Here is a 26505-nt window from a genome sequence, read left to right on the forward strand (position 1 = left end):
CATGTGTCCTGCTCTGAGCTTGGGCTCCGGGCGTCCTCACCACGTCTCATCCCCGTCCCAAAGCTTTCTCCCTGAACCAAGTGAGTATTGGGAAGAACTTGGTGGTAAAACTGGGAGTTAGGGCTGGACAGACCAGGGCCCTGGCCCCCCGCCACTGTATCCATTCACCGTGTTGCCCAGTTCCCCATGCTGACTGCAGTGGCCGGGTCCCTGCCCTGCTCCGTGGTGCCTCTGCTTCTCCGCAGCCTCCGGGATCCTGCTCTCCACCAGGACAGGGCAGCACCCGCTATCCCGCCCACGCCCACTCGTCGTCCTTGGCTTTCCACCTGCTGAGGTTGTGCCCGTCCTCCTCAAGGTCCTGCTTAAACGCCGCTTCCTAGGTGAAGTCTTTCCTAATGTTGCCCTGTGCAAGGTATCACTTTAGCTGAGCTAGCAAAGGATTTGATCTCTGAATCCTGAGCCCTTTCCGTTCACCCTGAGGGTGGCCTTGAGGACAGCTCTAGCTGTGGCCCTCAGGGCCCTGCTTCAGATGTCAGCTCATCCCAGACCCTGCAGTGCTCTGATTTCCAAGCCTGGGGCTTCTCCAGGGCCAGGCAGAGGTGCCCCTTCCCCTCTTCAGAGCAATTCCAATTTCAGGTCTGTTTTGCATGTTGGGATCCACCTGAGTGTTGGTTAGAGGAGGGGGATAAGTTCCAGTACAGAGGACAACCATGGCAAAAAGGCTAGAAAAGTTTTAAGGCCTGCTTTCATCCAGCAGAACTCTTCTTTTTTTAAATTTTTAAATTTTCTTTCTTCCTTCCTTTCTTCCTTTCTTTCTTCTTTTCTTTCTTTTTTTTGGAGTTCCTGTGGTAGCTTAGTGGTAACGAGCCTGACTGGTATCCACGAGGACTTGGGTTCGATACCTGGCCCCACTCAGTGGATTAAGGGTCTGGCGTTGCCATGAGCTGTGGTGTACGTCACAGACGCAGCTCAGATTGTTGTGGCTGTGGTGTAGGCCTGCAGCTGCAACTCCAATTTGACCCCCAGGCTGGGAACTTCCATATGCCTCAGGTGCAGCCCTAAAAAGACCAAAAAAAAAAAAAAAAAAAAAAAAAAAAAAAAAAATCCATCCTCACTGAGTGGCTGTAAGAAGCAAACAAAATAGTGTCCAGGAGTTCCCCTCACAAGCTCAGTGGTAACGAGCCCAACTAGTATCCATGAGGACATGGGTTCAAACCCTCGTCTCGCTCAGTGCATTGAGGATCCAGCATTCCCGTGAGCTCTTGTGTAGGATGCAGACTCTGCTTGGATCTGGCGTTGCTGTGGCTGTGGCATAGACTGGTAGCTGTAGCTCCAATTTGACCCCTGGCCTGGGAACTTCCAAAAAACAAAACAAAAAAAAAACAACAAAAAAAAACCCTGGCCCAGGAACTTCCATATGCCATGGGTACAGCCAAAAAAAAAGAGAGATGCAAAAGAAAAGTAGCACAGGGAGGTGCCGTGGTCTGCTCAAGGTCACAGAGGTCGAAAGAGCAGAACGCTGTTCAGTCCCAGCAGCCAGGGTCTGGAGGCTCCCCTCAGAACCACCCCATGAGCTGGCCTGGCTGGAGCACACAAGGCACGTAGGGAAGGTCTGTGACGGCCAAGAAGGGAGAATGGACACTGGAGTCAAGAAAAAGGAAACTCTCCTTAAAACAGTTCTTTGAGATGGCTGCCGTTTTCCCTGTGTTGTAAAGGAGGAGAGAGTGAGTGAGGCTTACAGAAATTGTCATTGATCCAAGGCCACGGGGGACTGTGGCAGAGCCAGAATTTTAACCCAGATCTGGGGCCTCTTCACTGCGGAGTTGCCTGGAGACCAGCCGCAGTGCAGCAGGGTGGAGCCCCCTGGAGCGGTGGCTGCTGGTGGGGAAGGCATTCTGCAGCTGAGGAGCCGGGAGCGGGAATGGCCCCAGGTGATAAAGGGACTGGAAGCAGAGCCTGCAGGTAGGGCTCTAAGGAAGTGGGAGACGGGACTAGAGGACTAGTCAGAGACAGTCCTGAGGTCTGGGCTGAGGGCTAGGCAGCCCAAAGAAGGATGGACTGTCTTGGGAGGTGATGAGACTCCCGTCAGTGAGAGCATAAGGGAGGCTGGGCTGGTTGCAAACAGATTAATAAATCTGGTCAGAGGTGCGTCTGGTTGTCTGCTGGCACCTTTCGAGGCTGAGGAATGCTGGATAAAATTGGGTGCTGAGTAGGCCCTCTGATGGCTGTATAATAAAGGGCTGGAGGAGTGCTGGATGTGAAGGCCCGAAGACAGGGAGGAGGAGGCTTCCAGAAGAGGCTGGGCAGGGACAGAAACCTGGGCAGTGGGAGGGCAGGGGAGATGGGAAAGCCTCTGGAGGGAGGAGGGGGCAGTCCGGTGAGTGGCAGCAAGGATAAGAGGGCCTGGGGGCCAGGACACCGGGGCTGTTCATGGAAGTGGAAATGTGGGCCTAGGTTGCAGGTAAGGAGGATACAGAAGAGTGCGGGCTGGGAAGACAGCAGGAGGTGGGTGGAAATATCAGAGTCCAGGAAAGTCATAGTGTCAGGACAGGAGATCAGAAAAAGGAAGAGAGTTTAGAAGCCAGAAGAGGGAGCTCCCATTGTGGCTCAGTGGTAACAAACCTGACTAGTATCCTTAAGGACATGGGCTTGATCCCTGGCCTCGCTCAGTGGGTTAAGGATCCAGCATTGCCGTGAGCTGTGGTGTAGGTTGCAGACAAAGTTCAGATCTGGTGTTGCTGTGGCTGTAACATAGGCCTGCAGCTGTAGCTCTGATTCAACCCCTAGCCTGGGAAACTCCATATGCCTTGCACTAAAACAAAAAAAAAAAAAAAAAAAAAGAAGCCAAAAGAAAAAACAGTGAGGTTTGTTGCCTTCCAGAAGTAAGAGCTGAGGTGCTGAGGTGGAGGGGTTAAAGAAGCATCCTTGGGAGGAGCCAGGACAATGATGGGAAGGGTGGCAATGCTGTTAGCCACTCCTCTCCCATTCTGGGAGACTTGAAAAGAGCTGGCAGGTGTCACAAGTAACCACTCCCACAGTGGACACTCAATGGATATGTATATACAAATGCACATATAGCAGTTGCCTGGTGGCTCAGCAGGTTAAAGCTCTGTCTCTGTCACTGCTATGGCTTGGGTCACTGCTATGGCGCAGGTTCAATCCCTAGCCCAGGAATTTCTGCATGCCTCAGGTGCAGCCAAAAAAAAAAAAAAAAATTGCTTATCTATGTATATATATATATTTTTTGCTTTTTAGGGCCGCACCTGCAGCATATGGACATTCCCAGGCTAGGGGTCTAATCAGAGCTGCAGCTGCCAGCCTACCCCACAGCCACAGCCACACAGAATCCGAGCCACATCTGCAACCTACACCACAGTTCATGGCAACGCTGGATCCTTAACCCACTGATCGAGGTCAGGGATCGAGCCCGCAACCTCATGGTTCCTAGTCAGATTCGTTTCCACTGACCCACTACGGGAACTCCTGCATATCTGTATTTATTAAGGGCCTGTAGGGATCTCACTGAACTGTAGTGAAAACTGAGGAGGGATTATTACCTCCATTTAATAGATGAGGAGAAAGAGGCTCAGAAAATAAGATTGACTTGCAAAAGATAAATGAGGAAGGCTGGACCTTGGGCTGGGGGTGGGGGAGGCCCCTCAGGTGCTCTGAGTGGTCGTAGCATTTGGGTCCTGGTTCCAACCGGCAGAGGAGGAGTGGGGTTTCATTTAGAATCGACTCCTCTCACCACCTCTTCTCCTGAGGGTCTTTGAGGTACCCTCTGATCTTTAAGCCGTGGCGGAGATGGGGCAGGACAGGCAGGGTGGAACAACGTAGACCTGGTCAGGGGGAGCCAGAAGCTTTGGTATGGCCTGGACTCATGGTCCCAGAAGCAGGTGTAGTCTGGGGCCCACCCTATTTTCAGGGTGGGGCAGAACCTGGGAGCAGAATGGGAGAGGCTCAGAGGGGCTCCCCACAGGCAGAGGGAGGGCATGGGAGCCTCACTTTGGCCCTGGAAGAGTCCAGGCCTCCTCGAACGGAGGGGGCCCAGGGTGGCAGGGGTGACAGAAAGCAGCTCTGCTGTGGCCAGCACTTCCTGGGAGGCATTTGTGGACATGGAGAGGCAGCGGCTATCAGAAGGGACTCTGCTGGCCAGGGCACACCGGGTACCTTCCACATTCCAGCTGTGCCAAGCACTTTCATTTCCCTTGGAGGGTCTTCACACTCTGCTGCCCGCAGTTTGCATAGGAAGAAATCGCAGCTCAGAATGTTTAGGAGACCTGCTGAAGGTCACACAGTGGCAGAGCAGGGACTACTCAGGGTTGCCTGACTGCAGTCTGCGATCCTTCCACTACGCTGGTTCTCAGAAAGGTTTCTAAGTTTGCTTTCAAAAAGCAAGTTCCTATCAACTCCTTAGCAGGCGGTGGTGGGGGGAGGGGGGGCGCTGTCACCCATTCTACAGATGGGGCAGCCAAGGCTCTGAGGGCTTGGGGCCAGCTCTGGTTACAGCATTCACGGAGTAAGTCTGCCGTGGAGCCAGGGCCAAGCCCCAGGCATCTCCCACCCACCAAATCTGCTCTAGGTTTGCAAAACTCAAACTCAAGCCCCTGGGGAAACGGGGAATCCAGGCCCGGTTTTGCATCAGGCCCTGTGAGCAGGTGTTTCCTCCTCCCCAGTGGGGCAGCCGCTCTGCTGGGCCACTGGTTGAGTCAGCCTTAGTCCCTCACTGCTCTTCTGCTCCCTGAAACTCAGCTGCCAGGGGAGCCGGGGCTGCCCTACGAAGCCGTCCCCTCCATACTGGACCCCTACAGGTAATACACCTCGAGGCGGGAGTCCCCGGCCCGTGTCCTGAGGAGCAGGCACTGCCACCTGGAATCCTGAGCACCCTCCAGGACCTTGGGATGGGGCAGGTGGCGTGTGTCTGGGGCTGGAACAGCCAGCCAGACCCTTATACGGACCAACGGGTCAGTCCGATAAGTGTTGAAACAGAGTGGAGAGGACCAGATACCGGATTCTGCCTCTGGAACCAGAAGGGACTGCAGGGAGCGGGGTGCTGCTGGGGCTCCTGGGCTCAGAAACCCACAGCCCAGCCTGAAGAGACCTGCAGGTCAAGGGCAGGGTCAGTTCTGCAAAATGTCCCTCCGCCTCTACACACACACACACACACCCAGTGGCCACCTTGGCACCAGAGTTCACATCGCAACACACAGCCCAGTCACACACACACACCACACAATGCTGCCACCCAGAAAGTCACTGAACATGCCATACAGGTGACAGTCACCCATGCAGCACCACACTGTGACATGACTCACAGACACATAAGCAGTGACACTACATTCACGCCCACAAAATATACAGGCTCACAGACCTCGCAGGGCACAGACAAGCCCGCCAAACGGAGACTCACAGCGTCACAAGGTAACACAGGGGCAGCCACACAGGCTCCCCCACCAGGCCACAAAGGCGCCCCAAACAGTGCATCTGCAACACCCAGGACCTGCACCCAGGAGATGTTCAAGAAATAGTGTTACCATTGACAGGCATTTCCACAGCGTCGTCCACGACGTCCGAGAGACACCCACACCTCCACCTCCCCAGGCGAGGGTGGGGCGGCCGGGGGCGAGGGCTCACTGGACTGGTTCGCTGACTCAGTCAGGAGGGCACAGAGCGCAGGCGGGCGGCGGGCGGCGGGCGGCAGGCACAGGCCAGGACCTGCCTGCTGAGTGTCCTCTTCCCACCCCAGCCCTGCCCGCTGCCCCGGGTGGGAGGGGACTGGAGGGGCGGGAGGAGAGGAGAGACCGCCCAGTGGGCTCAGGCCACGGCTCTGCCCACGGCCCAGTCACGGGCCCCTTGCCACGTCCACACGCCCCTCAGGGCTGGGCAAATGTTTTCCTTCCGGAATCACCGTGGTACCTGGTCTGCTTTGCAGCACTTGGCCTCCACTGCTGAGACCCCAGGCAGGTCCCCGGTCGTGGGAACACATGTAGCCAGAGCAGAGGGGCCCAGGGGCTCCGGGCCAGGGGGCAGGGCTGGCAGCGGGGGCATGCGTGGGCCTCAGTGGGAGTGGGTGCAGTGGTTACCTCCGGGGGAGGAAGTTGGGCTGTGGGCTGGGGAGGAGGTTGCCTCAGACAGGAAGGCCGAGTGGGCCAGGGCAGGGTGGAGGCGAAGGGTAGAGAGAATGGACTCAGGCTGAGAGATTCCCGGGGGCCTGGGGGTGAGCAGTTATGTGTGTGCCTGGGGCGTCTGGCTGTGTGTTTGTGTGTGTGCATTTCCTGTGTGGGCGTATGTGTCGAGTATTTCTGCATTTATCTCGTCCAACTTTTACCAACCATCTGTTGTGTGCAAAGCTCTGGCTTTGGGGGTGAGGCCCTGTTCCTACCTTCAAGGAGCTCACGATCCAGTTTAGGGGATGCAGTATGTGTGTGCAAAAGTCTGCGTGATTTGTATATATGTAGACACCTGTCTTTGTCCCTAGGCTTATTCTTGGGCAGGTGGACCCATCTGTGGGTCTGTGTCTCCCTTGTGTGCACTTGCCTGTATGTGGGTGTATAGATGTGTCAGGTGCATCTCTTGGTCAGGACACATGGGTAGGAGCCTTTATGGGGGACCAGCTGTGAGTAGGCCTGTTCTTGTACAAGTGTCAGTGTGTTTGTGTGTGTGTGACCAGGTGTGCTCACCATGGATAACTGTTATCTACATGTATCCATGTGTGTGCCCGTATGTCTCTGTATATTTCTTCGAGTGTGTCCTTAAGATGTCCCTGGGCCTCGGTTTGCACATGTCCATGAGTGCATCTCATGCCACCTTGATCCCAGCTTTCCTGGGCTTGTACCCTGCCTACCAGGGGGGTGGCTATTTGGGCAGAAAAGGGCATTTCACTCCAGGATGTGCACTGTATATGGGCAGGACTTGATCTGACCCTTGGTCTGCCCCCAGGGAGCCACGTGTGCCCAGCGGGGGCACCGCCCCAGCTGATGCCCCAGAGGGGCCACCCATCTCAAGAGGGGCTCCGGGTCCTGCCTGGCCTCCTCATGGCACATGAGCCAGAGCCTGAGGCTGATGGGTTACTGGACCTCAGCTTCCTGACGGAGGAGGAACAGGAAGCCATTGCTGAGGTCCTGAAGCGAGATGCCCACCTACGGCAGCTGGAGGAGGGACGGGTCAGGTAAGGCAGAGCCGGGGAGCTCAGGAGGAAGGGGCCGCAGGTACTGGGGGCTTGGGTGGCCTCCACCCTGCCACCTACCAGTATGCAGCCTGAAACCTTTCTATCTGGGTAGGTCTTGGTTTGGCTCCCTGGTCCCCTCAGCCCTTGGCCAATTTGGCTCATCACCTCTCTTAGGTGGCTGCACCAGTCCCCTTGCCAGCCTCCCTGGCTCCAGGCTCACCCTTTCCAGTCCACCTGCCATGCTGCAGCTGGAGCACTCCAGATCTGCCCTTAATACCCTCTCCTGAAACCTCCCACGGTTCCTCAGCATCTCCAGTCAAGAGCAAGCTCCTCAACACGGCCCACAAACCTCCCTGGTTGGTCCCTGCTAGCCTCTCCATCTCATCTGCCACTAGTGAGCCCCACCCCCTGACACACATACGCAAAATGTCCACTTCAGCCACTCGGGTCCCTGAATTCCCTCTTCACTTTTTTTTTCCTTTGGGTCTCTTTTTTTTTGTCTTTATAGGGCCACACCCATGGCATGTGGAGGTTCCCAGGCTAAGGGTCCAATCGGAGCTGTTGCTGCTGGCCTACACCACAGCTCACGGCAACGCCGGATCCTTAACCCACTGAGCCAGGCCAGGGATCGAACCTACAACCTCGTGGTTCCTAGTCAGATTCATTTCCGCTGTGCCACAATGGTAACTCCCCCTCTCCACTTCTATACTGTTCCTCCTTCCTGGAAGAGCATAGTGGCAGAGAAGCATGGGACTTACAAGTAGTGATTGGGGACAGACAGATACCTCCTAGCTTGTAATCTTGGGCCTCCCCAGCACCATTCTCCTCATCTGTAAAATGGGGTGAAAGAGCCCTACCTTTTAACATTAGGAAAGATTATGCACAGTCAATTAATAATAATTATTCTTTTTCTCTACCTGAGAACTCCAATTGGTCCTTTAAGAAGCAATTCAGATCTGCCCTTAATACCCTCAGCAGTGGCTCAGCAGTAACAAATCGGACTAGTATCCATGAGGACGAGGGTTTGATCCCTGGCCTTGATCAGTGGGTTTACGAATCCGGCATTGCCATGAGCTGTGGTATAGGTTGCAGAGGTAGCTCAGGTCCCATGTTGCTGTGGTTGTCATGTAGGCCGGCAGCTACAGCTCCAATTCGAGATTCGACCCCTAGCCTGGGAACTTCCATATGCTGTGGATGGGACTGTAAAAAGATCAAGGGAAAAAAAAAGAAAAAGACGAAGAAGCAATTCAAATGTCTCCTCCTCTAGGAAGCCCTCCAGGATTCTTACAGGCAAAGCTGACCCTCTCACTTACATCATGGCTCATACTCACCATAGTGCACTTGTCTATTCCTGACTCAGTCTTCTCACCAACCTAAGCTCTTCCAAAGCAGGAATCAAGTCTGATTTGCTGTTGTATCCCTGGCCCCAGGTACAGGGCCTGGCAGAGTGGGTGGCAAGAATGTTGATTGCATGAGTGGTGATAACCACGCCCTCCCCCATCCTTCAGAAAGCTCCGGGCATCACTGGAAGACCCTGGGCAGCTGAAGATCCTAACAGGGGACTGGTTCCAGGAAGCACGCTCCCAGAGGCACCACCACACCCACCTGGGTTCTGACCTAGTCCGAGCCTCCATCCGCAGAAAGAAGGGCTCCAGGGGTGAGACGAGATCCCCAGAGTGGGGCAGGTCCCATGGAGTTCAGGGCAGTGGGTGTATATGAACAAGGAAAGAGGGCCCCTTGTTTCAGTTCCAGTTGCCCCTCGTACAGTGTGACTTTGGGTGGGCACCACCCCTCCATGCGCTACGGGGAGGTGGGTGGGCATCTCCAAGTGTCAGACCTCCTGAGAACCGGGGTTCATGGAACTTCTCACTTGGGCACAGGAGACCAGGCTCGGGGCAGCAATGGGGAGGCTGAGGCTGCTGGGAAAGAGACCGAAGAGGCGCTGGAGCCCAGGTGAGGAGGCATGGCAGGGAGTAGAGGGTGCCTGCCAGTCACCTGGGTCCCATTCCTGACAACCACCTCTCCCTCCTCTCAGGCTCCCCATAGACAAGGCCCCCCAAGAGAGTCTCAGCGAGGCTGAGGTGAGTAATGAGTAACTGAATGGGCTAAAGCATGAAGGTACAGCGTCCCGGGAGTGGAGGTGGCCTGGTTGCGGAAAGCCCCCAGCCTGAGAATCAGATGGCCCTGGTCTGGGCCTCCGTCATCCTCCTCTGTCAAATGGATGTGGGCCCAGGCTTTAAAGGGAATTCTGAATCTGGTTATTAGGGGTAGCATGGGGACTGAGCTGGGCGAGGCCCGACTCAGATGCTATCGTCCCCCACCAATGAGACCCTGGGAGTCAGGCAGGGCAGGCCCTGAAGGGTGCAGGAGTGTGACATACAGGCTAGACCGCTCCTGCAGCTGGCTGCCAGCTCTGACCTGAGGACTGTGCAAAAGCCGAAGCTGGAGTAGCCAACTGGAGCCTCTGACCTCTGACCCCTGACCCCAACATAACCTTTGACCCTTTCCCATTAGCCCCCACTGTGACTTTTTCCCCTTGCTTCTTTCAGGGACCTGATTTCCCCTCACCATATGTCCCCACTAAGGCATCAGATAATGAAGAGGAGCCCCCGGCCCAGGAAGGTGAGTGGGAAGCTGTGTGCTGTGAGCGCAGAGAGGTGGCGGGGATCAGAGGCGGCTCTAAGTGATCCCCACCACCTGTGTTCCCCTCCCTCCTCCCGCATGGGGTGGGGGGGCGGGTAGGTGTGGTCTCCGCGGGCGACTCCAGGGCAGCACTGGGGCCCAAACAGGGTTGGAAACCGGTCCCTCCAAATTTGCTCAGGGGCGGGGCAGACAGGGGAGGAGCTCGTTAAGTAGTTTGTGCCCCTCCCAGCGCCTGGGCCGGCGGACGTTCAGGTCCCAGCCGCGGAGGAGGCGGACCCGGAGCCAAAGCCGCCGTCGGGGGCGGAGGAGGAGCCGCAGCCCAGGCCTGCTCAGGTAGGCGGGAACGGCCCATGGCTGCTCTCAAGACCCGGAGCGGACTCCGGGTGGGGAGTGCCGCTGCTCTGAGGCTGCGAGCGGTAGCAGGAGGGGCGGAGTGGGGGACGGGGATAGGGGGCCCCCCTCACTTCCCCCCTCCTCAGACCCAGGAGGCGTCCGAGATCCTGGAGAATGGGGAGGAGGCCCCGGGGCCTGACCCCTCACTGGACCGTATGCTCAGCAGCAGCTCCTCCATGTCCAGCCTCAACTCCTCCACGGTGAGGGGGTGAGGGAGGAGGCCTGGGGTCGGGGGGGGGGGAAGTCCTCCCCTCCCCGTACCCGGACGCGTAGCCCCGGTGTGACCCCTCCGCACCCCCCAGACCTGCCACTCCAGCCCCCAGGCAAGCTGCTTCACTTTATCCCCCGGACCATTTGAAACCCACCGCGCTACCCCTTCCCCAGCCCCGATGTGAGCCCCGCAGCCCGCCCTAACCTCCCCACCCTCTGCCGGCAGCTGAGCGGCAGCCAGATGAGCCTGTCGGGGGAGGCGGAGGCGGCGGCAGTGCAGGTGCGCGGCTCCGTGCACTTCGCGCTGCACTACGAGCCTGGCGCCGCGGAGCTGCGCGTGCACGTGATCCAGTGCCAGGGCCTGGCCGCCGCCCGCCGCCGCCGCTCAGACCCGTGAGTGCCAGACCTGGACGAGGCGGGACGCGAGGGAGCCGCTCTCATTGCCCAACCCCACCGCTTTTCTTGGCCTCAGTTTCCTCATCTTCAAAATGGGAATGGCGTTCTGGGGAGGCGCGGGGGCTGGGTGAGACCACTGCTGCGAAGCGTTGCACGAGGCCAGGCACGCGAAGCTGCCCAGGCCGTGACTGGGGAAGCCCCGGAACTGGGGCGTAGGCTCTGGAAGGGGCTGCTAGGGTATAGGGGCCCCCCTTTACCTCCGGTCCTCATCTCCCCCGCTCCAGCTACGTCAAAAGCTACCTCCTCCCGGATAAGCAGAGCAAGCGCAAGACAACAGTGAAGAAACGGAATCTGAACCCGATCTTCAACGAGACTCTCCGGGTGAGGCTGCGACTACGTGGTGGCCCCGCATTAATGCACTGGACGCCCCTTCCTGCTGAGGCCTAGTGGCAGGGGCAGCCATGGCATCGTTACTGCCGGTCGCTCCAATCCTCCATTCTGCGGGAGGAAGGGCAGGGAGGCCCTCGCTTTCAAGCGCTTCTCCACCACGTCCGTCTAGAGGGGGGCATGGCGCTGGCCCAGACCCCTCTAATGCTCTCCAGGGCTCCCCAGGATTCCTTCCGGTTAGGAAAGTGCTAGGATAAGCCCCAACCAACACTGTCGCAGCCCTGAGGCGGGGGCCATCGGCGCTGCTCCATTAAAGTGCACGTCCTGTCCCCAGTACTCTGTCCCGCAGGCTGAGCTCCAGGGCCGTGTGTTGAGCCTATCCGTGTGGCACCGCGAAAGCCTGGGTCGCAACATCTTTCTGGGCGAAGTAGAAGTGCCCCTGGACACGTGGAACTGGGACTCCGAGCCCACCTGGCTCCCCCTGCAGCCCAGGGTGAGCAGCTGGCCCGCGTGGGGGGACCCGTGGCACAGATCTCTCTCAGCCCGGAAACTTCACCGGCCCACCGCAAAGATCTGGTCCCCGGCGGCCGATTCTGTTGGGGAGCCCAGATTCCTCAAGCCCTTCTCTTGGGCTCCGCCCCCAAAGGCCCCGCCCCGATAGGCACGCCCCATCGGTGTCTGGAGACTCCACCCCTTTACAGTCCCTTTCCCTGGGACCTTGTCCCCACCCCCTGACAACCCCACCTCTCGCAGGTCCCGCCGTCTCCCGATGCCCTTCCCAGCCGCGGGCTGCTCTCTCTGTCCCTCAAGTACATCCCCGCCGGCTCCGAGGGTGAGTGACCGCCCGCGAGTGGCCAAATCGGAGGGTCTTGACAGGTGGGCAACCCGCAAGGGTGGGGGGCTCTGTCCTTGGGGCAGGGCCTGAGCCGAGCTTCTCGCAGGTGCAGGACTGCCTCCGAGCGGGGAGCTGCACTTCTGGGTGAAGGAGGCTCAGGACCTTGTGCCTCTGCGCTCAGGATCTCTGGATACTTACATACAATGGTGAGGGGCATAGGGGCATCGGACCTCCCTTTTCCCTTCCTGTCTCCTGTAGCGGAGCTCCCGCCTTCTAATCACCCACCTTTGGTTCCTCAGCACTGAACAGAGGTGGAGGGGACTGCTTGAGAAAGGTCTGGGGTCAGGAGAGTTCAGGACGCCTTTGAGGAGCTGCATTTCAGTGACGGGCATCTATAGGACTTGTTGAAGAGCTGAGGCTGAGACCTGGGAGATCCCAGGGGCCCGTCCATGGAAGACCTGGAAAGCCAGGCTGTGGGGCTTGGTCCTGAACATGCAGTTTAGCGGTTTTCAAAGTAAGCTGGGAAGGAATTCTAGAGATGCCTCCTGGTGCTGCCCTCCCCTCAGAGAGTGAAATGGAGGTAGGTGGATGAGGTTCTGAGTTTGCAGCCCTGATTCAACCAGGGACATCGTTTTTTTTTTAGGTTTTGTACTTCTGAACAATACTTTGTCTTGTGGAAAGAGTGCCAAGGCTTTAAAAAGTTTGGAAACTATGTCTGGGGGGGCAGCGAAGGTTATGGAGCTGTGAAGTAGCAGCATCGCATTTCAGAGACATTACTCTGGGGTCCTGTGAATGGGAGTTGTAACATTCAAAGGCCAGAGATCTGAGAAAAGGCTGGTACAAAGGCCCAGCGTAGCAAGGTTTTAGCCCAGACCTCAGGCAGGAGCCAAAGGACATGGACATTGTGAGGGAGGATGGGTAAGACCTGGTCACTGGTTGGTTCCAGGGAGTGTGAGGGAGTGGCCACTTGATGCCAGCCTGCCTCCCCCACAGCTCTGTGCTGCCTGATGACAGCCGGGCCAGCCGCCAGCGGACGAGGGTGGTGCGTCGCAGCCTCAACCCCATGTTCAATCACACCATGGTTTATGATGGCTTCGAGCCTGCTGACCTGCGCCAGGCCTGTGCCGAGCTCTCCCTGTGGGACCATGGGACCCTGGCCAGTCGCCAACTGGGGGGCACACGCCTCAGCCTGGGCACCGGTGAGTGGGGCAGAACCCTGAGGGGACCCGATGGCAGGGTCGCCTTGGGCACGTCTCTGCCCTTTCCTGAGCTCTGGTGTCCACTGAGAACTGGAGGGGATGTTGCATTATCTGGGACCAGGAGGATGTTCCTTGAGACCCGGGCTGGCCAGTGTGACCGTGCCTTCCACCCCTGCCCGCCCACATCTAGGCAGCAGCTACGGGCTCCAGGTGCCCTGGATGGACTCCACGCCTGAGGAGAAGCAGCTGTGGCAGACGCTCCTGGAGCGGCCGTGCGAGTGGGTGGACGGCCTTCTGCCCCTCAGAACCAACCTGGCCCCCAGGACTTAGCTGCCCTACAAGCCCTACAAAACCCCTCTCTCTGGACCCCCATCTCAGAGCCTGCCCTTGGCTAAAGTCAATAAAGTCTGTTCTGAGGGCAACAAGGGGCTGATGTCTGCCGGGGAGCAGGGTGGGTGGGGGAGACAGGAAAGTGAAAGGGACCAGATGAAGGTGTTTTGATCCCAGAACCCCTCCCCATACTTCAAAAATTGCCAAAGGTACAAAAGCATCGTTTAATAGCCTTTGCCTGATGGTACTCAGTGAGCTTAGGGCATCTCTGTGGTTGGTTTCCCTCCCTGGGGCTGCGCCTGGCCCTACCCTGCCCCCCACCCACCTGGCCTTCTCCAGTGGCCCCTGAGTCCTGGGGCAGGTGTGTCAGAAGCCTCTTGTGTTTTCTCCATTCATCCATCCTTGGGCCTGGCCTCCCGCCTCTGATGTCCTCAGTCAGCCTCCTGGAGGCTAGGGGTAACTGGCGTGGATCTTGCTCGCTGTGCCAAGATGGCTCTCCAGATGCGGCATACCATCCCTCCCCTAGGGGTACCAGGCTCAATGTGGCTCAACCAGAAGAAGGCCCTGGGCTCTCTCTGGTAGTCACTGTCTGCCTGATGCCCCTTCTGTCCCCAAGGAACCCTAGTGTCCCTGTTGTTTCCAGAGAGGAACCTAGGCAGGCCTGTAACTGGGTTGGGTGGGTTGGTGTCAGGATCTGGCCAGCATGAGGCCATATGTGTGGGTTATCCCCACAGTGCCCAGGACATACCTGATATGTGTGTAGATGAGGTCATCTCGAGTGGCACAGGTCAGTAGGGCATGGAGGGTAAAGCTGTGGTTCAGTAGCTGGTTATGAACAAAGACCCGTACACAGAAACACAGAGGTAAGATCAGAGAAAAATGGGTCCAGAGACCCAGGAACTACCTCTGTTCTACTACCAACATGCTAGGGCCAATCACACTCCTTTCTGGGCCTTAGTTTTCTCATCTGTACAATGGGAGGGGTATACGAAGTGCTCAGCAATATTGAGATTCTCTGCGCCAGAGGGAGAAAGTGAGAAGAGCTGAAAGATGGGTAGAGATGGAGTCTTTGGTTGGTGAGGGTCAGGGATCACCAAGCACTCTCTCCCTCACCGTCTGGATGGTTCCTGAGTCCACATTCAGTTCCTCTAGCCACTGCACCAGGCCTTGGTCCACTGTGAGAGCAGCTATCAGGGAGAAGTCAGGTAGTGAATCCCAAGGTGCCTCTGCTAGAGGCTGCCTCACACCCACCAGGTGTGTTCTCCAGTCTGGTCCTGCTCACCTGGGGGCTCTGCAGCCAGGGCACAGGCCCTGGACTCCCCACTGACCCGCTGTAGGGCTTGTTGCACCAGGGCCTGGTACTCCCGTTCCTTCTCAGCCAGGACATCTCGAAGCCTTTTGGAAGGCAGAAGACAGTAGAATGGAGGGCGAGAAGGGGTGAAGCTTGAGCAGAGGCCACGGGTGGTCCCAGGAGCTGTACCTATCCGTCTCTGCTCTCAAGAGGCCCAGCTGCACCATCAGAGTCGGGGTGCCCTGCTCAGGTTCCCGAGGGAGTGGGCTCCGCTGGACTGGGGTCTCTGGCTGCTTGGGCTGGGACTCCTCTTTATTGGATTCCTCTGATCTCGGTGCGACTCCCTCCTTCTCCGCCTCTGCCAATCCGAATGGGGTCTCAGGCAGGGCGAGAACACCCATTTGGGAGCCCCAGACATAGGCAAAGGGATCCTCTGGCGCCGGCCAGGCAGTCTCAATCGGCGAGATGGCTGTTTGGTCACACGTCCTCTCCCCGCCCCCGCTGGCCCCAGGTCAAGCCTGACCCCAACTGACCACGCCCCTACCGCCCCGCTAGTGCTCGCCACGCCCCCAAGGACCACACCCTCCTCCGGAGGGCAGGCAGGCAGGCTCCATTCCCCCGCCTACCTGGGGCCAGCACAGCCAGGGCTGCCCGCACAGCACGACTCAGCAGCGTGTCCAGCACGAACATCCAGTGTGGGCGGATCTGGCGCCTGCGGAGGATCTGCTTCACCTGAATGGGAGGGAGGGTGCGGCTGAGACGCTGAGCCTCAAAGAGAGGCGGGGCTTGAGTTGGAAAGGCCTAGAAAGTCTTCTGTCGGAGGCAAGTTGGGTGGGTGGGCTTGGGGTCAAAGGAGGGGCTGAGAAGCTAGGCCTGAGCAAATGTGCCTTTCTTCTATCTTCACGAGGACGACATGGAATCTTGCAACATCAAGGCCTTGCCCATTCCCTAGCATTGGGAGCTCACTGTCTCTTACTGGGCAGCCCAAACTGTGAGAAAGCTCCCTCACCGCATCCGGGAAGGCGAAGAGCGGTCCTTGCAGAAGCTCAGGCCCAAGGCCCTGGGAGCAAAGCTGCCCTTGCAGGGCCCGCAGCTCCTGGGCCAGCTGCCGGCGGTTGGGAGTGTGGATGTGCGCCCTAAGGCAGCGCAGTAGCTCTTCCACGTGATTCCTCTCCAGTCGGGGACCCTGACAAGGAAGAGAAGGGACGTCCGCGGGTATTCCCACCTAAGCCGGGCGAGATGCTGAGGGGTGGGGAGAGCCGGGGACAGAAATCCTAGTCCTGTCGTTGCTCGACCAGCAGGGGGCGCTGGGGCGAGCCGCCCACCTGTTCCTGCTCCAGGCACAGATTCTCTGCCAGCACTGGCAGCTCCTGCTCCAGCACTGTGGCCAGCATGGCCCGGCGCTTGCTCTCTTGGTGCAGGAGGCTCAGCCCTGAACTCTCCTCAGGCGACGCGGGCTCCTCGGCCCCGGGCTCCTCAGGCACCCTGAGTGCAATGAAGAGCAGCCAGTGCAGCGCCGGCAGCAACACCGTCCAGCCACCTCCACCCCAGAGTCTGAATCCTGGCTTTTACTTTTATGCCCACCTCACAGGAATAAAGGAGATGAATTTAGCATTGAGAGGGCACAATATATACAAATAAGAGCACTTGGGAGGAGAAGGACACAAATGCCATCCTCGCAGGTGGTCAAAGAGCCCAGGGCCCCAAGGACTTTTTCTGGAAGGAGTACACCAAGACAAACCAGATGAAGCGAACCCACCCTGGACCCTGGGTGCTCACCGGAGCTGGCTGGTGTCTCCATAACTGAGGCAGCGCTTGGGGGGACTGGGAGGGTGCTGAGAGGGTGCCTGAGGGCGCGGGAATGTCTGGGACTGGGAGGTGGCAGAGTCAGCTGAAGGAATGGGGCTGGCTGAAGGGGCATCTGAGGGAGGGACAGGCTGTCAGCCAGGACCCCCTCAGCCCTCACACCTGCACAGCCCCTCTGCCCTCACCCCAGGGTGCTCCCTCCCTCCACCCACTGAGTACCTGTGGGCCTTAGAGCATGTCGGGGAGAGCCAGGGCGGCGGCTGCGCTTCCCAGGCTGCAGGAAGGGGTCCTCCAGCAGTGCTTGAGCACTGGCTCGGAGGCGGGGATCTGGCTCAAAAGTCCGGAGGAGGAAGGCTTGAGCCTCAGCTGATAGAGAACTGGGCATTGGTGGGTGCACCTTGTACATGCCCACCTGGGAGGGGGGCGTGGAAGGTAGACAAGGGACAAGTTGAGAGGTGTTCGGGGCCCAGTCTGTCCCCACCCGCACCTTCTAAGCCAGGCCCTGCAGGATCTCACCTGAAACATGGCAGCCTGCGGGCTCCCTAGCTCGTGGAAGGGTGGACGACCTGTGGCCATCTCGATGACAGTGCAGCCCAATGACCAGATGTCTGCCGCCTTCCCATACCCTCGTGGGCCCTGGTCAATGATTTCTGGGGCCATATATTGTAGTGTTCCTAGGTAGAAATCATATTTATCTAGACTTTATCACTGTGGGGCTGACAGGGGCATCTGTCATCCTTTGGCCACCTGCACTCACCCTGAATTCTATCATCCAAAATAGTTCCCCTCGCCTACCCTGGTTGTCAAACATCTATCCTGAGTTTCCTCACTCATCTCAGGCTTCATCACATTCATGGCCTCCTTCATCCACAGCAGGGGCCATCATCTCTCCTGGACTGCATCATCCCCTCTGAACTTTGGGCTGTACTTCAGAGACTAAGCTCAATGTCATCAGCTATCCAGGCTCCAGTTCTAGATTCTATCACCTCACTCTTGGCTCAATTACCTGTCCCAGGTTCCATCCCCCATTAGGACTTTAACTCCATGCCCAGGAGCAACGCCATTCCCTGGAAGGCCTCAAGAGTTCTCTGCCCTATGTCTTAGTCCCATTCAACTCCCCACACCTGGTACCTGTGAAGGTCTCTGTGCAGGGTGTGATGCCTGCCAGACGCTTGGACGTGCCAAAGTCAGAAATCTTGAGCAGCCCACTGAAGGTGTTGATCAGCACGTTGTCCCCCTGAGTAGAGTGAACACTGTGCTCAGGAGACATCAGGCTGGACTCCTGATGCCAGAACGGGACCCTATCCTGAAATCCCATCTCCCGGGACTCCCCTTAAGCCCCTCTAGAAGCTGGCTTCAGATAGGAACTTCTTTCCTTCTCAAGGGAACCTTCTCTCTCTCTCTCTCTCTCTCTCTCTCTCTCTCTCTTTTTCTTTCTTTCTTTTTTTTTTTCCTTTTTTTGCTTTTTAGGGTTGCACCCTTGGCATATGGAGGTTCCCAGGCTAGGGGTCGAATCAGAGCTGTAGCCACCAGCCTACGCCACAGCCATAGCAACATAGGATCCAAGCCTCATCTGCAACCTACACCACAGCTCATGGCAACACCAGATCCTTAACCCACTGAGCAAGGCCATGGATTGAACCTGCAACCTCACGGTTCCTGGTCGGATTCATTTCCACTGTGCCACGATGGGAACTCCTCTAGGGAGCCTTCTTGATGAATTCCCCAACCCTTTGCAAAAGATCTGCCCCTTTAGTCTAAACTATCAGCCTCTGTCTGGGGCCGTATCTCTTCCTGTCCCTCGCCCCCACCAGGGTGGGTCAGCTACAGGCTAACCTTGATGTCTCGATGCACGATGTGGTTGTCATGCAGGTAGCTGAGTCCCTGCAGGATCTGGCGGGTGTAGAAACTGATGGTGCTCTCGTTGTCCTGCAGAGGCCCCCACACTGACCGCAGCAAGGAGGATAGGCTGCCTAGGCAGATGCAGTCCAACGTCATTGTTGGCACCTACTTACTCCAGCCCACAGCTCTCTGCTCAAGGCCCAGGCCATGGCCCAGGCTCCATCATCCAGCTGCACAGCCTCAGAGAATTCTGGGCTACAGCACCCACACATGCTAGGGTTCATCTTCCCTGAGGGTTCTCCACCCCTCTTGGCTCCATCCCCATGCCCCACAACTCCAGTTCCATTCCCATCCCACGCAGGGCAGGCACCTCCAGGCACTTCCTCCATGAAGATCTTGAGGTAGCCACCCTGGCTGGCTGAGCCCAGATAGCGCACGATGTTCTTGTGGCGCAGGCGTTTGTGCAGCGCGATCTCTTCATGCAGGGGCTGAGAGAACCTGCGGGCAGGTAGAGAGAGAGGAACAGGCCAGCTTGGGGCAGGGTCTGTCCCACCCACTAGCCCCCACCATCCCTTTCCACAACTTATCACCCAGCCCACAGCCACCTCCAGACCGTGGCCCGCGGGGTCCCTGCAGTTCTGGGCACAGGCCTAGGCCCACTGGGCTCAAATTCTCGCTTGGAAGAGCCGATGCACTTGGCCAGGCCCCTAAGAGCGCGAGCCCCTACCCCACCCCGCTATAGTCCCTCCCACCGAACGCTCTCCACGGGTGGTCCGCCCACGTGACCCGCCCACCTCCCATCTGGCCGCTCTGAGTCCCAAGCCGGGCGCGCGGCCTCGGTCCCCAAACCTGCTGTCCCGCTCCGGGATCTCCTTGATGGCGATGCGCACCCGCGTGTGCCTGTCGCGGCCCGCGTACACCACCCCGTACGTGCCCTTGCCCAGCACCAGCCGCTCGCCCGACTCCGTGTATTCGTAATCAAACTGCGGGGACGGATGAGATGGCGGTTCAGCAGGGCCTTCGGCCCTTCGCCCTTCTCGAGCTCCCTGCACCCTCTTCCTCACCTCCAACACCTCCCCCACGCCCTCCGCCTCCTCCGCGGGCGCCGTGGAGTCCGGATTCTTCACCAAGACCTGGATCAGGCCGCAGAACCTGAGAGCAGAGGGCAGACCGGTAGGAGGGGCCCCGTCGGGCCGAACTGTCCCTCTTTGTCGAGGGAACCTGTCCCTGCCTTTCCCTCAATAGCCCCTGCGCATCCTGGGCCTCAGAGCACCCGGACCCAAGGGGCTGCGCACCATTGGCAGTGCCCTCCGCTGGGGAAGCACAGCTGAACGTCCTGAGCCGGAGGAAGAGCGTAGAGGAAGCAGCAGCGCTCGTCCCGCTTCGAGACGCTGGAAGGGGTGAAGAATCCCAGTGAGCCCAGCAGGGCCGCCCCAGCCCCCAACCCTCCCCCGCCCCACCGCTGTCTCCCCTCTCACCTGACACCGCTGATGGAGGCGACTGAGAAGGTCCAGCTAGAGAGAACATCCTGCGAGAAGAAAGGGGTCTGGAGGGGTGCTGGGGACCACGAAGGGAGTCTGGAGAGGAAGGGAAGGCTGAAGAAAAGTGGGGCATAGATGTGAGTGGGGGCGACTCACTGGCGACTTCGCCTGCTCCTCCGGCTCCAGCAGGCTCAGAGTCACTGCGCTCACGGGGTTTGTACCCTGAACCTCCAGCCTGGCGGGCAGCAGCACCTTGTTCATCTCCAGGACCAGCACCTGCAGATGGCAGGTAAAAGGGGTTGGTCAGATGGGGCCTGTCCTCTCACCCAGGTCCCACATTCCACGGGCCTCACCAAGCACTGGTCCCCTTGGGGACAGGCTGTCTTGAGTGGCTGGCAGGACTGTAGCAGGAAGTGGAGCCAGAAGTGGGCACGGTGTGGGATTTCTCCAGGAAGCTCGAATGTGGGTCTGAAGTGCTGGTACAGCAGGAAAGTTTCCATCACAGACACCAGGTACCTGCAGACACAGTTTCGTCCTCAACTCAGTCCAGGCACCAGCTGGCACTGGTTTGGATGCAGCCAGAATGTGGCCATTGGGTGCCAAGAGCCCTGATCTGGACGAGGTTCAGACTAGATGCCAGTGGATAATGGGTGCAGAAGCCAACAGCCCAGGGCAGCTCAGAACCACAGAGGAGGTCACCTACCATATGGGGGCGTTGAGCTTGTACAGCTGCTCTGCAGCCAGCGCCACCTGGGCAAGGTCATTGGCGAGGATCTTAGCTCCCAGGTAGAAGCCTACATCCCAGTAATACTGCATCTTCTCCACACAGCCTTTTCGGGCCAGCAGGCAGCCCAGCTTCATGCCTGGAAGGGGGCATGGGTTGCACGTAGTGAATATGGTTACAAGTCTGGGCAAAGCCCAGGTGTAAGCCACAAATTCATGTGGGCAGGAACATAGAAACGGGTGAACTGGGTGTGGCCAGATCTCTGGTGGGACGAGGAGCTCAAGCACAGGTGAGGGTTTGGGAACAAGTGTATGTGGAGTTAATGTATAAGGAACACAAGTGTGAGCTCAACTGTGGACTCAAGGGCTCATAAGGGTCCAGGACAGGTATGAGGACCCAAGTGTGGATTCAAGCAGAACGGGTCCAAATGGGGATGGGGTCAGCCCCAGCTCCAGCCCAGAGTCCTCTCTCTTTGCCCTCTGAGCCCCTGTGGGTAAGGGGATAGACAGGGGTGCAAGATGGGGGCTCACCTATGAGCCTGAGCTCCTTGGAGTCCTCAAAGCGCTGCCCAGCGGCAATGAGGAGCACAGCTGCATTGATGCCCGAGTGGAGGCTGGGCTCTACATCAAAAGCCTTGCGATACCTGGAGTGGTAGGTGGGTGGGCGGGGGCAGCGCACGGAGAGAAGGGGAGGATGCAGGGTTAGACCGATGCCCACAGCCCCATCCTCATCCTGCCAGCTCAGCCCACTGTCCACTCGTTTAAGTCCCTTACCAGTGATAGGCCTGCTCCCGGTGCCCAGCATCCTGGAAGCCAGAGCTGAAGAACATGTCCTTGTAGATACGGCCACACATACAGTACAGGTCAGGCGCCACGGAGCCCTCACACTGTACCAATGGCAGCAGCACAGCCAGTGCCTTCTCCCGGTCCCCAGGCCTGTTCCTCCTAGGGGAAGGGGAAGACAGGCTGGGGACCCACTCTATGGTCCGGAGAATCCGCAGACCCTGAACAGCAGGGATCCTTCCAAGGGCCTGACAACCATGACCTCAGAAGAGCAGTGGAGTTCCCATCGTGGAGCAGTGGAAACGAATCCAACCAAGAACCATGAGGTTATGGGTTCGATCCCTGGCCTTGCTCAGTGGGTTAAGGATCCAGCGTTGCTGTGAGCTCTGGTGAAGGTCACAGATGTGGCTCGGATCTGGCGTTGCTGTGGCTGCGGTATAGGCTGGTGGCCACAGCTCCAATTCGACCCCTAGCCTGGGAGCCTCTATATGCTGAGGAAGTGGCCCAAAAAAGACAGGGGAAAAAAAAAAGAAAAAGAACAGTGACTCTGGTCAGCACTGACCTTTCTAGAGGTAGTGATTCCAGAGGGAAGTGATTTCTAGCTGCAGGGACCCGGAGGAGTTGTGACCTTGGACAACTCTGACCACTCCAAGGGCAGTCCCACCCCACCCCACTCCACCCTGGGCAGCAGGGACGTCACTGTGACCCTGGTCAGCAAGTTCCCCAAACAGCGATGATCCCAGACAATGACCTCACACAGCAGAGCCTCGTGTCCCCATGTGGCTATGACCTACCGATTGAGGGCAAATGTGTAGTGGAAGCAGACATTGTGCTGCTCGGCTACATCACAGGTGGGCAAGGCCTGCAGTGTTTCCACCAGCTCAATGATGGCCGAGTAGTCCTGCATGAGGGAACAGCATGCGCTGGCCTGATGGCCTCTGGCGGGTCCCATCGGCCCACAAGACCCTGAGGAAAACTTCAAGCTGCGGTCCTCTCCCACCCCTGACACCGCATCTTCCCACCCCTCATCCTGTGCACACCTCCCTCGGGCCCAGCAGGCGGTGTAGACACCACACCTTCCACAGAGAACCCGCTACGTGCCCCAGCCTCCTGGCTGCCCTGAGAAACAGTGACACGATCATCCCCTGTTACAAACAAGGAATCGAGGCTCCGAGACATCCGATAATTTGCTCGGAGCCCCCGGCAAATGACTGAGTCCAGGAGGTGGACTCGGGTTTGTCCCACACGGAAGGCCGTTGGCTGGCCGCCTGTCTCTCTGAGCACCGCACACCTGCACGTCACGGTAGGAGAGCAGCAGGTTCATGATGATGTCGGGGCTCAGCAGCTCCACGCTGTCCAGTCTCCGCTGCAGGCGAGCCAGCTCCTGCCGCAGCTGCTGCCCACTGAACCGCTCCCGTGCCTGCCGGATGTCCTGCCGGATGGTCTCCCGGAAATAACCACTAATGTCCAGGGCAGGGGAGGGAGGGAGAGAGAATGGCAGGGCCTGTCCCTCAGCCCCAGCCCACTGTACCCTCACCAGCCTCCTCCTGGTGCACCTGCTGTGGGCCCCCATTACCAAGAGTCCGTGGGCGTGGCCTCCAGCAGGCGGGCAAGCCGGCCCACCAGGGGTGTGAGCAGGGCCTCAGTGCCCACCCCGGCCTGGACTAGCCCGTCAGCCAGGCCCCTCAAGAGGCCTACATCACCACACAGCACCCGACCGGTGGCTGTCACCACATAGGGTATCAGGGTGTAGCTGCCAATGCAATCCTGGTGGAAGGGAGGCAGGAGTCAGTGGAGGTCAGAGGTCAGTACCAGATTAGAGAGGGGCAGTGAGGGGGTCAAAGGCCAGCACCAGTGGGGACTGGAACAGCAGGGAAGGGACACACTTTATGAAGGGAGACAATAGGGAACGAAGGATCACATGGATATCAGGGGACATTATGGAGGTCAGAGGTGAATGAAGAGGCCAGGAAAGATAGTGGCTGTCAGAGGTCACCATGGAGGTCAAAGGGCACTTTGGATTGAGAGGTGGGTTCTGCTCACCGAGTTCTTCTGGAAAATGTCCTCCTGCAGGGGACAGACATTCAGATACTGGTGTTTTGGTAGGGCCACCCCAGCCTGGCGCCTGCCCCCACTGGCCCCCTGGCCACCTACCCTGAGGGCCTGCAGGTCAGGGAGGTCAGCCTGAGAGCAGAGGAGCACGTTGTTGGTCATGCTGAAGCTCTCCCGCACACCCAGGTGGTAGAACAGGGACGGCTGCCCCAGGGAGCTGCTCACCTCCAGCACCACCACATCTGCAGGCACAACGGTGGGCGCCCTGAGCCCTGAAGCCCGCAGCCCAGCTTGTGGGGAAGGAGCCTGGGCATCCATCCTGGCTTGTCCTGCCCGCCCATGTGACTCCAGCAGAGTCCAGTTTTGCTCTGGGCCTCAGGGTTCCTCAGGTTCAGACAGAAATGATATCTCTAGTAGGGAAGGAGAGCCGTGGAGCTCACCGTGCTGCAATTCACATCCCACCTCAGAGCCTATGGGCACTGGGCACAGAGGAGGGGAGGCTGTGCAGCAGCCTGGAGACTGTCCCAGGCCACTGGAGAGGCAGGAGTTGTGCCAAGAGAGAAGTCCCCTTCCCTGGGTCATCCACTCAATCTCTTGAAAGTGGCTACCACCAGCAGTGTGCTGTGTGTATATGCATGTGTATAAACACGTGGTGTGTGTGTGTACAGCACTGTGTTTCTCTGTGTGTGCGTGTGTGTAGCTTGCTGTTTCTATTATCTCTGTGTGCCACAGCCTATGTAAATCAACATATATACGATCTGTGAGCCTATGACCCTGTGTGTGTGTCTTTGTGTCCCGAGGTCGAGCTAGCCTTCATTTTTAAGCTGAGATTTAACGGACATCCTGCAAGTAAGGTTCCTGGACTCTTGGATGAACAAATAAGTTTCGGGGGTGGGGCTTCGGGGCTGGGGAGGGCGGGGTGACCCGCGCGGGAATAGCCGCCTTCTGACTCCGCCCCCGGACAACCCTGCTCCGCCTCCAGCCCCGCCCCAGCTCCATTCTCTCATAACTGCTTGGACCTCATAACCTAAGCTCCCTCGTGGAGAATCCAGTGTAGTTGGGTTCCTTCGCTTCTCTTTCTGCCTCTTCAGCCGGATCTTCGGAAGCGGTGTGCTAAGACCCTGAACTTCAACCGCACGTGTACAACCCCTTTCCTAGTCCAAGTTACACCTCCTGGGAGCCTCCCTCATGAGAGCCTCCCTCATGAGCTCCGTGCGAGATCATCCTGAGGCTGAGTTCTCCAACCTCACTCCTGAGATACCACACCCTGCCCCGCTCCCAGCCTCTCCTCAATTCTAGCCCCGCTCCCCAGGCATGATGCCGACTCCCGAGCGCTTAATCTCCAACCCTGAAGCCCGAACCAGGCCTGGATCGGCTAAATCCCAACCTGAGCCCTGCTGCGCTCCAGATCCCCTAAATTCCCATTTTTATCACGGCCCCGCCTCAAGCCCCTCAGTTTTAGCTCACTTTAGGTCTCGAGCACCCCCTCACCGACCTTGGGGTCTCCCGGGAGTCTCCGAGCCACGCCCCCTTCGGCTCCTCCCAGCTCCCAGGCCCCGCCCCCAAGCGCGCTCACCAGCATTGTAAAAAGAATCCAGTGCTGTAGTGTCTCCCAGAGCCAGGGTCCCAAAAGGCAGGCTGCGCAACTGAGGCCGCGGCCGCGGTCCAGGGAGCTGCGCGCAGGCCTCCCGCAGGCAGCGCAGGGGTAGCGGCTCAGCCTCGTCTCCCGCCTCGGGCTCCACCCGGGTCTGCTGCTCCCGGGTCAGCACGTACACCACGCTGAGGGGCCGGCTTCGCGTGCAGCCCCGGCCGTGAGACGCCGCGAGCGGCCGGCCCCGGCTCAGCGCCTCGGCCAGCGGGTCCTGCCAGCAGCTGCCGGCGCACTCCAGGGTTCCGGACCGCGAGCACGGCCCCGCCATGCGGGGGCGCTCGGTCGTCGGGCGCCCGGTTTTGGGCACCCGGGGCGAGACAGGAGCCAGGGATCGGGAATCTGGTTGGGATCGGGAATCTCCTTCGGGATCTGAAGATCTGGATATCCGGAGTCCTGCTAAAGGTCCCCTATTTGGGAATCTGGTGTCCAGGGCGAAATCCGGGCTCCGACTTGCAAGATCCTGAGGATCTGGAGTCGGGGATTGGGTCCCGGGAATCTTGGGCATCTGGTGATCCGCTTCTGAGTCACGTGGGAGATCCCGGAATGGGTCTGGCAGTGCCCACCACGCGGATTCCACAGGAGAGCTCCGACCGTCGCTCTCCTGTAGGCCGGGCCCAGCCCTTTCCCGGCCTACCAGGAAAGCTCCACCCTCGGCCTTGGGGCAGCACCGCTCCCTAGCGGCCCGGGACTCTTCTCTCCCTCCTCTCCCGCCAGAACCTCTGAGACAGGCCGCTTCCGGAACAGCCTGTGCCCCTGTGCACGCCAACCACTGCGGACTGCTCGCAGCAGGCGCTCATAAGATGTGTGCCCAGGCCAGCGCTGAGACAGAAGTGAGAATTGCAGGCCCTGCTCTGCAAGGGTCTGTTGACAGAATCCATCTCCAGAGACATCTGGATGTGTAGACCACAGCAGAGAATGCCTGAAGAGTGTCGGTCCTCCAGGTCCTGCTGTGCAGGCTGGGAGGGTCTGGGCTGGGGGAAGCCAGCTCCTTGGGCTGCCAGGAGCATGGTATGTGAGCCCTGTCCTTTGCCCTTTTGCCAGGGGGCTGCTTTCCCAAGAATTCAATCTGTTATGGAGCTCTGCTGACCTTTGACCTCCACCCCACACGTGACCATGGGACCTAAGAGTCCTTATGCAGATGTTTCTCTACCTCCCTGAAGGAGAACCCCAGATATTCCAGCCCTTGGGCTGCAATAGCTTCCCAGCTCCAATCTCCAAGAATCCCTAACCTTCTAGTGTGAATTAGTGTGCCAGCAGCCTGGTGTAAACCTCTGTGGACTCTGAAATCAGGAACTGGGGACTTAGAGAGGTTGAG

The 26505-nt window shown here is 58.5% G+C and overlaps 2 protein-coding genes across 8 annotated transcripts; one reads left to right on the forward strand and one right to left on the reverse strand.

Annotated features, from left to right (window-relative positions):
• SYTL1 (synaptotagmin like 1) lies at nt 1385-13761 on the forward strand. 7 transcript variants are annotated; one of them, XR_001303733.2, is made up of 16 exons: nt 5773-5960; nt 6940-7168; nt 8677-8825; nt 9049-9121; nt 9204-9249; nt 9718-9790; nt 10041-10144; nt 10291-10404; nt 10641-10807; nt 11095-11191; nt 11532-11690; nt 11951-12029; nt 12139-12238; nt 12332-12612; nt 13026-13231; nt 13422-13582. XR_001303733.2 is itself a non-coding variant. In XM_003127726.6 (15 exons), exons 2-15 carry the CDS (start codon nt 6978-6980, stop codon nt 13559-13561), a joined length of 1698 nt encoding a protein of 565 aa, XP_003127774.3. In that variant the 5' UTR covers nt 4692-4811; nt 6940-6977; the 3' UTR covers nt 13562-13653. The 7 variants fall into 7 exon arrangements, 6 of the variants coding, with proteins under 6 accessions (XP_020951297.1, XP_020951296.1, XP_003127774.3 ...); XM_003127726.6 differs by lacking the exons at nt 5773-5960; nt 12332-12612 and adding an exon at nt 4692-4811 and having other exon boundaries at nt 13422-13653; XM_005656078.3 differs by lacking the exon at nt 12332-12612 and having other exon boundaries at nt 5814-5960; nt 13422-13657.
• Nucleotides 13772-25873, reverse strand: MAP3K6 (mitogen-activated protein kinase kinase kinase 6). The gene is made up of 29 exons (XM_013988796.2): nt 25116-25873; nt 23642-23781; nt 23531-23554; nt 23064-23254; nt 22779-22947; nt 22282-22388; nt 21479-21649; nt 21236-21348; nt 20685-20844; nt 20335-20497; nt 20138-20257; nt 19979-20028; nt 19796-19891; nt 19565-19652; nt 19350-19483; nt 18871-18998; nt 18495-18631; nt 17790-17895; nt 17175-17332; nt 16878-17070; nt 16632-16773; nt 16178-16337; nt 15862-16038; nt 15479-15584; nt 15042-15210; nt 14844-14956; nt 14675-14748; nt 14310-14386; nt 13772-14083 (listed from the first exon to the last, which is right to left on the reverse strand). Exons 1-29 carry the CDS (start codon nt 25693-25695, stop codon nt 13993-13995), a joined length of 4137 nt encoding a protein of 1378 aa, XP_013844250.1. The 5' UTR covers nt 25696-25873; the 3' UTR covers nt 13772-13992.

The sequence above is a fragment of the Sus scrofa genome, chromosome 6, assembly GCF_000003025.6.
Source record: "Sus scrofa isolate TJ Tabasco breed Duroc chromosome 6, Sscrofa11.1, whole genome shotgun sequence".
NCBI lineage: Eukaryota > Metazoa > Chordata > Mammalia > Artiodactyla > Suidae > Sus > Sus scrofa.